This window comes from Onychostruthus taczanowskii, unplaced genomic scaffold (assembly GCF_017590055.1).
Source record: "Onychostruthus taczanowskii isolate IOZ18803 unplaced genomic scaffold, ASM1759005v1 scaffold122, whole genome shotgun sequence".
Classification (NCBI taxonomy): Eukaryota; Metazoa; Chordata; class Aves; order Passeriformes; family Passeridae; genus Onychostruthus; species Onychostruthus taczanowskii.
Genome location: NW_024498374.1, coordinates 709,158 through 726,802, shown reverse-complemented (window position 1 = coordinate 726,802; position 17,645 = coordinate 709,158). Strand labels below are relative to the sequence as shown.

The 17,645-nt window shown below is 34.8% G+C and overlaps 1 protein-coding gene across 12 annotated transcripts in view; it reads left to right on the top strand.

The window, feature by feature from the left end:
- Window positions 1-15,077, top strand: part of CSNK1G3 (casein kinase 1 gamma 3) — a 71,021-nt gene extending 55,944 nt beyond the window's left edge. For 4 of the 12 annotated variants that reach the window (XM_041395963.1, XM_041395957.1, XM_041395966.1 and 1 more), the window contains 6 exons: window positions 87-182; window positions 806-901; window positions 7,936-8,042; window positions 8,417-8,440; window positions 13,178-13,269; window positions 14,534-15,077. In XM_041395963.1, the coding sequence (XP_041251897.1) occupies window positions 87-182; window positions 806-901; window positions 7,936-8,042; window positions 8,417-8,440; window positions 13,178-13,235 (381 nt within the window). In that variant the 3' untranslated portion in view covers window positions 13,236-13,269; window positions 14,534-15,077. The other 8 variants (XM_041395967.1, XM_041395962.1, XR_005952033.1 and 5 more) reach the window with 7 other exon arrangements.
- Window positions 15,078-17,645: the final 2,568 nt, after the last annotated feature.

Here is a 17,645-nt window from a genome sequence, read left to right as displayed (position 1 = left end):
TATTTTCTGTTACAAGCCAGTAACTTTTGATGAGACTTAGAAATTTATTTTTTTTACCAGTTGCTACATATTATTTATATTTGTAGCCTACTCCAGTGGGTTCAATACATTCAGACCCTGCAATGTCTTCAAACAGAGAAGCATATCAGCACAGAGACAGAATGCAACAATCCAAAAATCAGGTAAACTGCTCGTGTAAGATTATCAGCATTACTGTGTCTTTTGTGTAATGATTTGTGCTATGTTTTTGTTAAAACTTGAAAATAAAATTGACTGTAGGTGTCCTTTGCTTTCACTTTAAGTAGATCTTTGTTAAATCTACATATGTAGAGATACATAAGTATCTCCTAAAAGCTTACCCCTTTGAATCTATGGTATAGTGTAGTGAATCAGTAGTGAATTTTCTCTCTACTCACACTTCTTTATTTGCTGTCTCTCCTCCATTCTCTTTCCATTCTGACATGTATATATAATATTTTCACTTTTTTTTTAAACCAGGCTAATGACTTAGGTGGTAAAAATGTTAGGAATTCAGAGCTCTGTCAGTTTACCTAACCAAAATTGGAGGGTTGTTTTAGTGTGCTTTTTCTTACTAAGAATTTTGAGGTTTAGCTACTTCAGCTCTCTGTGAAAATTTTTATGAAGGCATGTGTAAGTATGTTGATAATGTTGGAGTGTAATCTATATAGAGATTGAGTGTGTAGTGCTTCTGTACTTCTTAAAAAATGACAATTAATGCACATATTGTTTGTTTTAAATTTTTTTTCTTCTTTTGCATAAATCCTAATACATTCAAAAATGATAGTCAACAGACCATCGGGCAGCTTGGGACTCACAGCAAACCAATCCACATCATTTGAGGGCTCACCTGCCCTCTGACAGACATGGTGGCTCTGTACAGGTATTTTCTGCTTCTTTGCATGACCTTTTGCATTACATGATACTACTTTCCTGTAAGGTATCACATGATTCATGTTTTCATCTTAAGATTGCTTATCAGTAATGCTTCTATTATTTATTATTTCACAGTTCAGTCGTCAAACTGAAAATAGGTGCTGAAACTATGGAACTTTTTGTTGATGGAATTTCTCTTGCATGTTTCTTAGTAAAAGTCAAACATAAAACAGTTGAACTGTTTTTTTTATAGAATATATACTCACCTCAGTGGAAGCAACTGAAGTTTAGACTTTAAATGTGTTAATTGTATTAGCATTCACTGAATTCAGTGTTGTTCAAGCCATGTTTTTGTTTCTTAAGTAAACATCAATTATAATTAAATAATTAAAATGCTACTTAGTGATGTTTGCTTAAACTTCACTCCATTATTCAAATAGTAATTGACTAGAGCAATGTTCCCAGGGCAGCACCTCAGACATCTCAGTGAAAAAAATGTGTAGAAACCAAAAATTTTTCCTATATTATTAATTTACTTCATCTTCAAAGAACTCTTTTCCTGGTTTGTTTTCAATTTCTAAAATTAATTTTTGAAATTTTTGGTGTCTCACTCTTTGAATATATTTAGGTGTGAAATAGTTGGAGTAATGTGTGAGGAACTAATACTGAGATATTCAAAATGCTAACTGTGAAGTCTACATGAGATTTTGAGCTTTGAGTCCAAAATGAAAATTATTTAGCTTTGTGATGTCTTACCTGGGTGGAAGTTGTGTTTGGAAATTGTCTGCTGTGTTTTTGATTATGACAATCTAAGTTACTTATGTTTCTTCTGAAGTTTCTGGTTTGGAGAAAGATTGTCATGACCTGAAGAAAGAATAAAAAGTTCAGGGTACAGAAAACAGAGCTGCAGTCCTGTCAGTGTGATAAAATTCTCTAAATTTTGTTGCTTTGGAAGCAGCTGTCATATGTAATGTTACAAAATCTAGTAGGTGATAATTGTTACGGTATGTAAAGAAAAATTTAAAATTGTTTTGTTCTTCCCAATAACAAATGTTTAAAAAAGCTTTATTTTCCCATATTTTAGGTTAGAAAAATACACATTGAATTTGTTAAATTACAGTTAGTAGACTTTTCAAAGTGTCATCATATGACTCTATTGGCAATTGTAAATAAAAGCTTCAGAAACCTTTTATTCTTTGTCAGGTAAAATGTAACAATTACAATAAATTTTCTTCCATTGTAAAATATGCTAAATACCCTTTGGGGATTGGGAGAACATTTTCTAGGAAATAACACAAGTAACGCTAGTACTCCTTACTGTTAATGTAGTGTTGTTTCTATCCTTTTTCCTCACTGGATACAGGCAGTCTGTCTGAGTTCAGATCATTTAGATCTGTTGAGGCTAAGCAATTGCCACATCAATAAAAGCACTGTGCAAAACTGCAGCCATGGTCTGTGTCTTTGAAGATCAAGTGTTGTGCAGCAGGATGTTTTCATATTGGATTGCTTTTTTTTGTGGAGTGGTCATGCTTCCTTATTAAGGGCACTTAGGAAATCACATAGTATCTCCAGTTATGCTGTGACATAGCCCCTGGCTGTTATCAAATACCTCTTTGTTGCAGGGATACTAACTGAATCATGCTATTTGCTAAATTGGTTCATTAGCTAGCTACTTTAGTAGGATTCCTAATTGCTTTCAAGTACACAAATACTAAAAGTCCCACAGAAAATTGTTCAAAGGTAAAGGTGAGTCTGAGGTGTGAAATTAAGTGTATTTATTTTTTTCTGTGATGTTAGTGAGCCATTGCTCATCTTTGAGATGAGTTTTATCGATTTTTCTACAATATATGAAAATCTGTCAGATTATTTCAAATTATATTGGAATGTTTTTAGGTCAGTGCTATTAGTCATCTGTAATACTACTGCTGATGTCTATCTCTTAGGTTCCTTTTTAGGTGATTATTAAAATGTGCTAGTGATTCCTTCCTGTGACATACTAACATCAAGGGAACTGAGTGTTGGTGTATATGTTTGTTAGCATACATTTGTATGCTCTTAGTGATAAGTTCAACTGGGAACCATTGAGGTTCAAGCTGGTTTGTTCATTAACAGATATTGTTCTGGTTTTTTGTACTAATTTAATTTTTCCCAGACCCTAGGCTTGTGTTCAAAAGATCCTAATGTCTAATTTTACTTTGTACAATCAGTTGAAGCTGAAATAGTTGTAAATTGAGTTGTAAATGGAAGACATCCCTTCTTCCACTTACCTCAGTCCATTTTTTTAGTTCATGCAGACTTATTAATGATCAACTCATACTCCCAGCAATTTGTTCAACAACTTTTGTGTCTTTGTTTTCATAAGTTAGTTTCACTTCTCAAAATGTTAATTGTATAACACTGAATTATTTCTTTCTCTGCATGAGCTGCAATCTGCTTGAGCACTCATGAAGATTGTATTAATCTGTTTCATTATGTTTTTTTTATCACTTACTAACTGATCTTCTTCCTCTTACCTTTTTCCTTTCTTTTTTCCCATTGGGAAATTATTTAAAAGGAGGTTAGATGGAAAGATTGGGTTAAAGAGTTCCCAGTAAAGTACTTAGGAACTGCTTGAAAGATTTTTATATTTGTTGTAAGTAGTTTTCAGTTGCCAGATTCCTCTCCTTCAAGAAGTCAAGATAGTAAAGTGTTAGATGAAACAAATCAGTTTTCCTAATCTTTTGTGAACTAGAAAGGTATTGTGATGACTTTTATTCTTTTGTCTTTACTGAAAACTTCATGGGGGTAAAATAAAGAATTGCGTAGTATCACTAATGAATTCCTTAAAGATGTAGACTGGCTTTATTTTTTGAGTGGAGAATCCAGTTACTGAGATTCTTAATGGAATTAGAGGTTTTTTTTCTATGTCTGTTCCAAATTTTTGCAATTCCTTGTTGTGATTAGAATAATGAAAATCAGCAAAATTTGTTTTTTATGGCAGACTTTCTAACTGATTTTTGAACATAGCAAGTAAAAGATCAGTTTGTTTGCTAATCCAGAACAAAGTATAGAGGCTGAAGATTTAATGTCACCATTTAGGGATTTGGTACTTAGGCTCTACTGTGTCTTGATATAAATGACCTTAGTCAAGCTTCCAGAGGACCATGTATCTAAAAAATCAGTCTATTTAACGACGAATGTGTCATTAGTGGGTAGTGGGTGGAATTTCCGTTCCTCTACCTCATGACATAGAGAGTATCAAGAAATAACTGGTGATGCATATGCTTCTTTATATAGGTGCTCTTCATATTAAACTTTTAAAGAACTGATTAAATTTGAAGGGACTAAATTTAAACCAGGATGGAGTTATCAAAATGCTTAAAGTAGTTTTAGGTTTTCAGTTTGGTTATTCTCCCACTTGAAAATAGGTGAGTAGCTTAAGTTAATCTTCAATATTGCAATTCTTCTAATTTGAAACTTTTAAAATATTTGTTTTTTGAAATGTAATTATGTTACTATTCAGGAAAGAATATACATTTTGTAACAGAATTTTTAGATGCAAGACCATAACTTAAATATCCTAATTTTTTCACTATAGTTGTATTCAAGTCTTCTAAGAGATTAATTGTGCCTCCCATTTTTTCATCAGGCTGTTGATTTCATCAAGGGAAATCCATTCCAACTTGAGTCACAAGTAGAGAAATTAAATTAAAAGTTTCTCTTAAAGCCAACTTCGTTTCATGTAGCTTCTCTCTCCTAAAGTTATAGTTTTTTATGTGGATCTACTGTGATGAGTTTTCATTGTGCCTTACTTGTGGTACATTCTGGCTACAGAATTTGGTGTACTACTCCTTCAGTGCATATGATGTTCTGCGGGTGACTTATTCTTGCTCAATTCTGTTATGTTCCCATATCTTTCTGCCTGTGTTGTGCAGATTTTTGAGACGATTGGCTCATAGTTGGAGAGAAAAATGTAATGATTTGCCTTATTAAAGGCTGTTTTAGGTCATATTGCAGAGTACTTTACTGATATAATGTGAAATTAAATAATACAGCTGTAGCCTTACTGACAGTGGAATTGAAGCAGTCCTGCCTATCTCTTGTACTCCTTTGTATGAGTCTTTGTTAGTTTAATTTTCTTCATCTTAGTGAGGAGCTCCTGGAGCTGCTTTTGGCAGTAGTGGATTTGAGTGAAACTCAGGGCATTTGTGGTTCTGGAGAAGCATGGCTGATTCTGGTTTTTGGATTTATGCTACATATGCTTTGGTTCACTTATGATTTCAGTGGTTGTAACTCTTTCCAGAAAGAAAAACTTGATGTTCCTACTATCTAAACTAAGTCGTGCAACAGACACTTCACATTATTTGTTTGTGTATTTGGTGAATGTGTATGGCTGAGTTTGAAGTTAGTTTGAAGAATAAGCTGCAATAAACTTTGTTCTTTGTTCCCAGATAATAGTGCATTGACTCCAGCAGAGGGTGATTTTGGCTCCTTTAAAGAGGAAGTCAGCTTAGTTTAGTACAGCACATACATAATGCTTTCAATATTACTAATGTAGGAAGGACTTTTAGATACCTACTATCATATTTTCCAATTCAAATGAAGATGTGTATGTAGTTAAGTTTGATCTCTTTTTGAATGTGCTGTCCAAGAAGATAGATATCATTGAACAGGTGCTCCTGGGAAAAAAGTGTGAGGGAGAGTGTCATATGAACACCCCACAGATGCTACAGTTGGCCAGTATGTTTGATATCTGTGTAAAAGTCATACATTTCTTCATTTGTTTTTTAGGAAAAGAGAACAGGAGTTCTTGCAAGTGCCTCTGCAGACCTGTTCTTTACAGCAGTCAGGAATGCTAAGTTGTACTGTGTTTGCTTCCCGTCCAGAAAGGGCCATATACCTGTCTTGCTATTTCTTGATGTACCCTACTTCTATTTGAGTAAGCTGAAGGCTTCTGTTTCTCATCAGCCACTCTTACTCAATCTTGAGCATGGATCTGAGGTTCTTTATAGAAAGGTTCTTTTAAAACCTAGGTTATGGAGCAGAAATCCTGCATTATTAGGGCTGCAGGCAAGGTTGACTACAATATTAGTTGGGTGGCATTGCTGTATATGGATTAGTGCAGGCTATGGTTGTGGTTAGTTATGTAGTTAGGCACAGGGAGCTCCATGTGAGCATGACCCCACCAGTGATCCCTTCCAACCATTCTGTGCTTCCTTTGGAACCAAACTCATTTGGTGGTCAAGTTGAGCAAAGTTTTTTTTTTTACCCTTACATTTTTATGACTGCTCCTGTCTTAGTTAGCAAATACTTCTGATGCACTTTTCTACTCTGGGTATTTTACAAGAAGCAATGAAATGATCTTCACAGTAAGATACTGGTGAGGTGGTTGGGATAATACTATATCCCCGTTCTTAGTAAATATATAATGATGACAACTCAGAATATTCTGTGACTCTGTAAAACCCAGTAACTAGTAACCCAGGATGTTTGGTTCAGGATGCCTGCCTCACCATCTGAAGGTTTGTTAAAGTATGATTCCTACCTATTTCTGCCACTGAATGTGAAGTGCTTCTGTCATGGTCAGTGATACAAAACTAAGCTTAAGACATCTAGTTGAAACTCCATTGGCTTATCATTGCAGGAATAAAGTCCAGTCTCCCATGATTCCTTCAAGTTATATTGACTAAAATTTAAGTAGTTAGATTTCTGCAATCTCACATATCTTATTTTGTTATGAGCCTGTAGGGTTTTTTTGGCAGTGGTTCCTATTTTATTGAAATTTGAAAAAGGAGAAAACCTGGCCTGATGTCAGCAAAGGGCGTGGCAAATGCCTTGAGTGCACCAAACTTCTGATGGTGCTGTACTTAGTTAAAATGGGAATGACAAAACAAACCTCAATAGACGAGGCTCTTTAGCTCTGGTTATAAATAGATGAGATATAACTGCTATAATAAGAGGAGAGCTGGAAGGGTGAGGGAAATAATATTATGGTAGTGGTTTTCCTTCCCTCTACTTTCATCTACCTTAATCTCTGACCATCAGGCAACAACTGGTAATAATCTTGAATTACAGACTACTCTTAGTCTCTATAGCTGACTAATTGTTTACAGATGTTTTCTGCAAACTTATATATTATTTGTCCAGACTTATATTTTTGTGCTTGCTACCTTGCCAAGCAGTTGCTGCTATTTAATAGCTAGTAGACCTCTCCATGGTGTCAAGTAAACTCTTTAATGGGTCAATCAACACTGTCAGCAGCTCTGATCATGTAGAGACTTGTCTACAGCCAGTTAACCATCTTCCTTTTTTTATTTTGTGGGGTGGATAATGGAGAGGCCTCTGGAATGTGTCCACTTGTCATGCAGGAAAGCTGACAGGAACTGAGAGAGAGAATGTTGGGTTCCACTTGATTTAAAGTCTGAACAAATATTCCCAGAGAACCACAACTTTCAAAGTGACTTGAACAATTTGCATAGAAATTTCATGGTAAACTAATAGGAATGAAGATTAATTTAATCTTTATTAATTTTTTTTGGCAGTAAATGTTTTCGCGTCCTAAAAATCAGACACCATCTATACTGTTAGGTCTAGAAGACAGCCTTGGTTTTCCCTTTTTCTGTTGAATGTCCTTTGAGATACAGCTGAATCAGACCTTCATATTCACTTTGAATATAAAGAGCTAAACTAAGGAGCATAAATACACTGAAGGAGCAGAGACAGGGTTAGACCGACTGAATTGGTATTGGAAGAGTGCTTAGTGCCTTCCCTTAAGGCTCTGAAGAGATGTGGGGGAGATTAGCAAATGGCATCCACAGAGTTGCTTTGCTTCATCCACTCACTTTGAGTCCATTGTAGAGGTTAGTTCCACTAATACATATGAAAGGAAAATTACAGGAGCACAGGGATGCCAGAATAAAACCTGGAGAAGATACTGTTACTGGAATAAAAATAACTATGGAAATAACAAAAAATACAGTTTTTAACATGTATTGGAACCTTAGGAATTAACAAATATATGTCTGGCGCTAGTGTAATTTCAGGTCTTTCTTGTGATTTCAGGTAGTAAGCTCAACAAATGGAGAACTGAACACAGATGACCCAACTGCAGGCCGTTCAAATGCACCCATCACAGCTCCTGCAGAAGTAGAAGTAATGGATGAAACAAAGTATGTCCTTCTTTTTATATTCTTTGGATCTTTTGTGCTCAGCTGCTTCAATATTTTTTGATAAAATTTTTCAGAAAATGTCTGAACTGAATAGCCATTAGTGAGGAGCAAAACTACAGTGCTATACTTAATTTTGTCTTTAAGTTTCTAAATAGTAGAGTTCCTATAGCTTGTGCTTTTTTAGCCTAAGCCTTGAATGGCATGTCTTGCTATCCTGGCTAGAGAAGTGCATGCATTTTTGATGTTTCACTCATTTTGAAATACTTATTTTAAGATAGTGTTCTGACTACCAAAAGCTGTGTGTGGAAGATGTAAAATTCTTCCTCTGTATTGTATTCTGATTCTCTTTTTTACTTTACTCTCTTTCTGTATAGCTGCCAGAAAGTGTTGAACATGTGGTGAGTTATACAGCACAGGCAGGCAGAAACAGCCCCAGGAGCTTTGTCCTTTTTATTGGGTTTAAAACTAATTTCAGAAAACTTAAAAATAAAATATCTACTTAGAAATGACAAAATACATTTTAATTCTGTGAAACAAGTAACTGTTTTTACAAAAAGCCACCTTCAGGAGCTGTTCTGCCTGCTTCAAAGCCTGCTTGCTTTTAAGTTGAGTAGTTTGTGATGTACTTTATGTCAGCCTTTTTGATGGGTACTAGAATATGTTTTATTTTCTATTCTGTTTGAAAGGGGAAAGCATTCTTTTCAAATATTGTAGCATTCAGCTAGTGTATTAACATCTGGAAAATAACTTGCATGAATAAGTAATAATTGCTAGCAAATGTTTGAACTTTTCCAGTTATCTCTGTAAACAAACTATTTACCAAAGTATTAGTCTATGACAACTTTCTAACTAATCACTAAAATTGAACTTCAGAGTTCCTTAATTCTTAATTACATCCAGTGTAATGAAAGGGAAAAATATTAAGATCTGTTACCATGGGATGGACAACTAATATTTATGTATTTGAGTAGTAAACTTAGACTTGAAAAATAGTGCAGAAGAATATTCTTGATAGCTAAAGGTGGTATGAATTCCAACATGTTTCATTTTATAATTGTGCTTGAAATAGGATTTTACAAGGGTATGGATCTAGTTTATCATAAAATAGAGGCACACAGGTATGAAGGATACATTAGTAGCAGAACAATTCAGCGGCAGCAATTTTTCTAGGACCCATTTTCCTGACTTTAGAGAAGAGGGAAATTTCTCAAAGTGAAATTTTTTTTGAAGCAATTGTTCTGCAAGTTCTGGTTCTGGTAGGTAAGCTTTATTTGCATGTGTAATTAATAACCTGAATGGAGGTGTCTGTAGGGCCACATTTTTGCACTGGCTTTCTGTAAGCACTGAGAAGAACTAAACTCTTTGCTGCCATCTTTGTGGAGTACAGTATTATTTTAGTGTCAAAAATATATCAGTTCTCTGATATATATATATATATATTTTATTTTTGAAACAAAAACAAAACAAAACCAAAAAAAAAAAAAAAAAATCCAAAGGGGCAAGGATATTGATAGGCTGCCTGTAGATAAATTCCTTGTCCCCTCTCTTCGAATAAGCACAGTAATAATCTTCCTTATGCTCAGCTCATGTACACACAGAAAAAGATTAAATTTCTTGCACTTTGAGTAGTCCTTAGCACAATTAAACCCATTTTTGGTTCCCTATTTTACTTGATTATCTGCAAAAAGTTAAGAGAATTCTCAGGTGCCAAAATGCTCAGCTGCTTGACAAGTTCACTTTTTCTGATATGGACAAATATGCTATCCTTGATCTTTTTGGCCTACTCTTAACTGGTTTCGTAACAGACAAAATAATTACTCTCAGTGTCCTGCTGTTTAGATTGATTTTCCTGTTTTTTAAGTGTGTAACACTCAAATTAGTGTTTCAACACTGTCTGTTTAAGCTCAAGTTTCCTCAGTGACTAGAGGTTTTTCTGGGGGTAATTTTTTATATTTTGAAGTTGTTTTATATTTTAGCAGTTAATTAACGTACATGCACGCCCACTCACCCTCACCTCTCCAGCTTTGCTATCAAACATCAATGCATAGGTACACATATTTTTTCAGAAAGAGCACTTTAGAAGATTTTAATTTTACATTTTAACATCATAATTACCAGCCTAATATCAAAAGGGTTTGTGGTACATTCAGACATTTGTTTATAGATTTTACGCTGTGGAATAGGTTAAGGGAATAGGATTACTAGTAACCTTCATGTCTGTGACATGGATATTTTTTGTTCTAAGGAGACATTGTTTTCTCAAAAGACTCTAACTTTGTGCCTCTTTCATAAGCTTTTTTCTGCCTGAAAGTATGAACAAAGCTAACCTCTCTTGCTCATATCTTCTGTTTGTAACTTTTCCTCATACTCTGAAAAGACAAACTTAAGTCTTACTTAAAATGCTTCATTCTTCGTTCTAGATGTTTTCTTCGTTTTAGAAACTTAGCATGACTATATCTTCATTTAAAAGACTTTAAAAAGAGCGCCCCTCGTGTGGGATTGTCCCCATTATGTATGATTTTAACTGTGAACACAAGTGTAATTTAGGTGAATATTAGAGCTTCTGCTACCATTTCAGTGAAATCCTGTAAATCAGGAAGGATAAGTTTGGGGTTTTTTTCTTCTGTAAGGATTTTATTGTTTTGGGACATTTAACCAACGCTTAACCAAACAATTCATTGTTCAATAATTATCTACTCACATGCAGTATATATTCTAAATCTTATGCCGTGTCATTTTCATGGTGGGTGTGCAGCTAGCATGACTTAGCAGTGGGTGTTGTGTTTTGGGAATTTGTTGGGTTTGTTTTTTTGTTTGTGAGTGTTGGGGGTGGAGGAGGTTGTTGGTTTGATTATTTTTGTTGGTTTGGGTTTTTAGAGAAGTTTCTTTCTGCCCTATTTCAGTTATTACTTACTGAAGTTGTAAAGCAAGGAGAAAACTAACCTGATCACTGTGCTGCCCTGACACTTGGGGATCTACAGATCTATTTATAGTCTTATACAGGTGCTCTTTCTTTTATCACTGAGCAATTAACCTGTCTTTCTTGTTTATTAGTTAGCAGAACAGTTGCTTCTATGAAGCATGTGTGATTTGGATAACCAAAAGGCTGTACTGTGGGAAGGCAAGAGAAGGGCAAACAGGAAGTGATTATATGATCTGTCCTTTTTGCATCTTGCATCTTTTTTGCCACTTTAAACGCTTGTTACTAATACTGCACAAAAGTGCCTGCCACATGCTTGATGGCAAATATGAAAACACAGCTGTCTAAACACAAATGACAAATTAAGTTGCTTTAGACTTTTGGCCCAAGGCACTGTTCAACTGGAAGGAAGGGTATTTAAAAGGAAAAAAGATATGATAATGTCTTAAGGATAAGAAGTGTTCAAAACCATAACGCTGAGATTGCTACCTCAGATAATACCTCAGAGGACACTTTAGATTGTACAGGAAAAGTGCAGTGTTTTTTGCACTTTATAGATTACTGTTACACTGCCAACTCTAGAAATGCTACATAACTCCAGATGAAGGTTAGCAGTCATTAATACTTTATTTAAAAAAAATCCTTTCCTAGAAGTAGAATTTTTTAAAACTTACCTCTTCTGTATTTTGCATGCATATTGAATAGTATAATAAATTTGTGGCTTAATAGTCCTTAATAATGTACCTATCTATAGCTTTAAATATAGCTCTAAGCAATGTAATAGCTGTATTATGTGAGAGTGACAATAACACCCTCTAGTGACAGTATGCTTAAGAACAAGTCTACATTTCTGTTATGAATTATATTCATTGAGAGATTATGCACTGTGAATCTCTGATCCAGGGTTTTGTTTCTTTCACAAAACTTATTGTCAGTCAATAGAGCCTGTTCTATCATAATCCCATTTAAAGGTTTGTATATTTTAAAATTGCAATTTTTTGGCCTTGGAAGCCAATTTGAAGTCTAGCACTTCTAGACTTAAAAATTACAGTGTTTAAGTGTACTTCAGTTCAGATTTCCAAAACAGTCCTATGGTTTACAATTCATCATGGAATTTACATTCCTTTAGTCCTTTTTGGATATGTTATATATTATTAAGATATTTATTTTTCTACACCAAATAAATTTTTTCAGCATTTAGCAGTTTTTCCTTGAATTGAAATACAGTTGAATAGTTTTTGTAGTTAAAAAAACCAAAAAAAAAAGAACTATTAATAGAAATTATACTCACTATAGCAGTATTATACAAACTCCAGAAGACCAGAGGACTAAAATAGCAGTGCTTTATGTTGCTTAAAAATAGAACTCTTGAATTTGCCATTGCATGGTGCCCTTTTTCTCTGGTTGACAGGGAAGTAGCAGAAGGAATAAAAAACAGTATGAGAATTGCAACAAAGATAAGTTAAAATTTTCTAATAAGAAAAGCAAGAAAACCTAAAGTGTCCTTGAATTGCGAAGAGGATCCAAGTAGTCCTAAATGTTTAAGAAGTCTGACCTACTTGGGTTGTGATCCATGTAAGTGAAGTTTATTTAATGAGTGAAGAGTTTAAATTCTAGATAGCTGTTCTAGAATATAAATTAACTGTCTGCTGTACTTTCATCTTCCTACAGTTACTTATGTAACCTGGGTTCTGTATATGCTAATTTTATAAATCAAGACAGAGTTTTTCTGTCGGCTTTCCCTAAGGCATGCTGATCTTGAACAAGTATAAAAGTGATTTACCATCACAGTTAAGGGTAGGATTTCCTCATCTACAGGATCATAGGGTCATTCATATTGAAAGGGAGGAGCACTGCTTTGCTTTTATACATGGTATACACATATATAAAACACTTGGGGTGAAAAAGGAATTAAACTAAATTGGGGTTCATACATCTACAAGTAAATTAAAAGCTTAAGTGGTAATGAGTGTTAGTAGTTATAGGCAGATGCTAAAAAAAAGGGTTAGTAAATACGGGGGAATTTCAGTTACAGTCAGTGGCTCCTACCCTTCAAAATCAATTATATTTCTTCTTGAAGAAGTACTTTATATTTAGTAAATACAGTGTGATACTTCTGCTACCTGTAAAAATACTTATCTATGTAGTTTCCCCTACTGAATTTTAATTTTGGGCTTCCTCTTCATCAATAACCAATGTTTTTTTCTACTGAAAGTTATGTAACTCTCAGAGCAGTTCTGGTCTGCCTCTGCCCACTGCTACTTTTTCAGTGACTGAGCGACAGGGTGCCTTGGATATTTTGAGAAGGTAACTTCTGTCTCCCCTTACTTTGGATGTTGTTCTTGCCCCCTGTAGAACCTTATTTTTAGACCCTTATTCTCCCTGAAATTTAAATGCTTTTCCCATTTCCCAAACAAAATCATCTGAATTCCTTTTGAATTTTAGCGATATAAAATGTTTGGTGGACTTAAGGATTTACCAATCAAGGCTGTTGATGCAGAACATTTATATTTTCACTACTGCTGTACTTATAGTTTAAGACTCATCAGTGTATAGTCCTGCAAGTGAGAATTCAATAACCAAACCACAGAACTCCATGGGACAAGCTCTATTAGAGTAGATAGCTTGCAGTTTTGGTCACACACATTGTGAACACTTTAGTGTGAAGCTTTATTTTTAGAGGTGGTGTTCAGGACCTGGGAGTTGCTTAAAATAAGCCTAACAGTACAATTTAAATGTGTGTGTGTGTTATTTGTTGCTTTCCTCTTTAGTTTATTTTCAAAAGTACTTTCTGGACTTCTGCAGTCCTTCTGTATATTATCTATATCTAACTCCCTCCAACTCTTTTTCATTTTGTAGTGTTCTTTCAGGTATTTCCAAATTGTTTCTATTTGCTAAGTGAAATTCACAGTGTTTGTCAGTTAGTTTCATTCATATAGTATTCAATAAAGCCGAAGAGAGAATATCAGCGTTCTTTACATTTAAGCTGTGATTTTTTGCTGTAGTAGTTATTATCACAGCACTGGGTCAGAACATTGACTATGTTGTCCATTAGAATTTTCTTCTAAGATGTCTTGTGGAATAGCCTTGGAGAAAGTTTTTCTAAGTTCTGGTTGACAAAGGAAGCTCAAATTGTTTTCTTGTTTTAGCAACAATAGTGTCTTAAGTGCACAGTTTAGGTGACACAGTCATAAGCACAAGCTTCCATTTGGCATATTGCAAGTTAATATGAAAGAGTACTCAGGTAATGAATATTCTGTATTCTTAAAAATGCATTTTTAAGTCAGCCTATAATACCTGTGTTTTTGATACTCTCATCAATACTCCAAGCTTAGTAGCTAGTTGCGTTATAGCTTTAGTTTGATACTTCTTACCAAAAAAGGTGAAATGTGTCAAAAATATCTCTACTTCCGTTTCTTTCTCTAATAAATCAATTGCCTGCAATAGAGCTTTGATCAGTTCCTTGTGGTGCTGGCTGTATCTAAGCTACATACTTCAAGTGAGACATACAGTAAATAGTTCAGTTTTGTGGCTTCTTTTATATCATATGTAACTCATGTCACACTTGCAGGTGCTGCTGCTTATTCAAGCGGAGGAAAAGGAAAACCATCCAGCGCAACAAATGACTAGAACCAAACAGAGCACGGGAAAATGCTTATTTGTTCAACCGTTGTCTTGTGATCTTAAAAAAGTCCCAACAACAAAACCCAAAGCAAAAACCTCCATAATAAGCACATTTTCCGAGGACTTCCTGAGAAACAATATCATGCTTCTGTGCTATGATTTGGTTCTTCTGCATCCATCTTCTGTTTCTTTAATTCATCTGTTCTGAAAGCTTTAAGATATTGTCAAATAGAAGTGCTTCTTTGACCATCAACATATGGACCAATGAAATTATAGAAAATTAACAGTATCTTGAGCAAAACTGAACTTGAGAAGTATTTCTTCTTTCCTAGGAAGTAGTAGCAGTGTCTTAGATGAAGACGGATGTCATAAATCAATTATTTGAGTTTGTAGCAGTGTATCTAAAGCAGTTTTCTTCAAAAAGAAGAAGAAAAATACAGGTACACAACCATAATGGAAAATAATAAAATCTTAAGATTTATTTTGTGACACTTGCATTGTTCTTCTTTTGCCTCAGTATTACTGGGTAGTCAAATTGTTACTCCAGTCAAATTGACACTGACTAAAGATACCGGGGATGCTGGTTTAACTGCTGACAGTTGTCAAAATGCTGGTGCTACTAACAGAAAGTATTTCTAATATCCTTTCAGTTTGAAAACCTGCTTTTATTTTGCCTACAGTGAATATTGCAGTACAGTAAAAATTACAAGAGTATTTGTGCAAGCATACAAATGTTTATATAATTTTAAGTTGTACTTCTGGTAATGTTAACAAAATTGATTTACCTTCAAAAGAGCTCTACAGAGCAAATACTGAATCTGGTTAAAGCAGAATAAGTATGAAAGTTTGTATGTTCACTAAGATAGTTGATGATGGACAGCATCTTTAACTTGAAAATATATATGTGCCATGTAAAGTAAGAGGTGTACTATTTTGCTCTTTAATTTAGAAAATAAATGCAATGGGAGTGAGTTAGACTTCTGCCTTCACTGTGTACTAGCCCAGCGCATCCCAAATTTCTTGCCTTTTTTTTCCTGGAATTTTCTTGTCTTGCAGTGTAAGGTCACTAGTATCTTAGGATGGCAAGGATGTGTCAGATGCTTCTCTACAGTCCAATGAAGTGCTTGCAATATGAACAAACCAACAGTTCTGTAGGCAAGACAGCCCATTTTGTATTTTCTTCTTCAGAAAATATATGCTTCTTTTAAAGCCATAGTGACAGAGTTTTGGTTTTGTCATGTTTTAACTGCCAGTTATTGAAGAAGGGCTGTGGAAGATGGAAGTGACTAGACAGATTTATTGACTGAAACACAGATTATCTCGGTTTCTTTAGAATTCTTCTAGAGCTAAGTAGCACCTTTTTTTTTGTCCACAAATGTCTTTTGGCATACTTATTTATTTTTCATCTGCTTTGTGGTAGCATTTAAAATGTACATAAAAGCAAAGGTACACCTTTGAATTAATCATTGCATTTACAAGGATTTTAATTTTATTTTGTAATTTATTTTTCATTAAGAGCCAAAATTGTATTTTATTGTTTGGATTATGTGCTCATATGTATACTTTGATCTTTGTCATTATTACTGTTCATGCTCTTAAGTTTTTGTTTTAGAAAACCTGAACTTGGCCTACAAAAATACAGTGTAACAGGTCATAAGATTCCACTCAACCAGAGTGTGTTACTGATTATTTTAGACTCATAAAGTTATTTCTTTGTTTTTGTTTGAGCTGAGAAGTAGGTCACTTGACCATTCTCTTATGAAAACACATCCTTCTTTGTAGTACTTGACCAAATCTGTTGCTTGTACATGTGGTATGTGTATTTCTCACACACCTGGTGAGTTTTATTCTTGGAGATTTTTAATCTCTACAGTGTTTGTATCATCTGAACTCCCTAACAAGACAGTGTGAATATTATGGACTTAAAATGGTTGAATATATAAAAGCTGTTTACTTGCTGAAATGATTAGCAAGGCACTTGCTTTTCAGCAATTTAAGTGCTTGATTTTAATGTGGAAGAAGGTTTTCTTCTAGTAAAGCTGTTGGCTCTAATGTAGGTATCCCAATATTATTTGCATTTATATACTTTTTCTTCCTGTCTACAGTAATGAAGTAAACAATGGCTGGATGTCTAAAACTGAAATACAACCCTGCTTAAATGTAAGAAAAAAAATAAAGATAGTTTTTTAAAACTTGCGTTTTTCCCCCCTTTCCTACAGTCATAGATGAAATAATGTTTTAAGATGTGCTGAACAAGTGTAATTGCTTTGGATGGGAATGAATTTGGAAGCATGATTCTCATAATGCTATCTTGACTTACAGTTGTGTTTGCTTACTTAACAGATGTTACTGGTATGTGCTTTAATAGACCTGATAACAGCAACGGAGTGAGGAGACCTCAATGCACACATTTGAAATCTAGTAATGGATTAAAGTTTATGCTCTCTGTGCCACCTTAAAAAAGACCTGAAGAGGTCTAGGAAATGCGTGAAAAGGACATGTTTTGGGTTGCTCAAAGTCCCATCCAGCCTGACTTTGAGTGTTTCTAAGGATTGGGTATCCACAACTTCTTCGGGCAACTGGCTCCAGTTGCTTGTCTGACCACCTTCATGGAAAAAAAAAGGTCTTCCTAATATCCAGTCTAAATCAACCCTCTTTCAGTTTATTCTGTAATTTCTTGTTCTGTCACAGGCCTTGGTAAAAGTCTTCATGTTTTATGTAGCACGTTTTGAAAGCCCACAATTGGGTATTGCCAGAATCATCTTTTCTCCAGGCTGAAAAAAACTCAGTCTTTCCTTATAGGAGGGGTGTTCTCATCCTCTGTTGGTTTTTGTTGCCTTCTCTGGACATTCTCTTGACAGATTGCAAGTGTTTCTCTTGCTGGTGACCCCAGAGCTGGACATAGCACTGCAGTGGGCTCTCACAAGAGCAGAGCAGAGGGGCAGAATCTCCTCCCTCACCCTGCTGTCCACGCTGCTTTGGATGCAGTCTGCAATACGGTTGACTTTCTGGCTGGTGCATATTGCTGTGTCATGTCTAAGTTTTCATTCATCAGTATC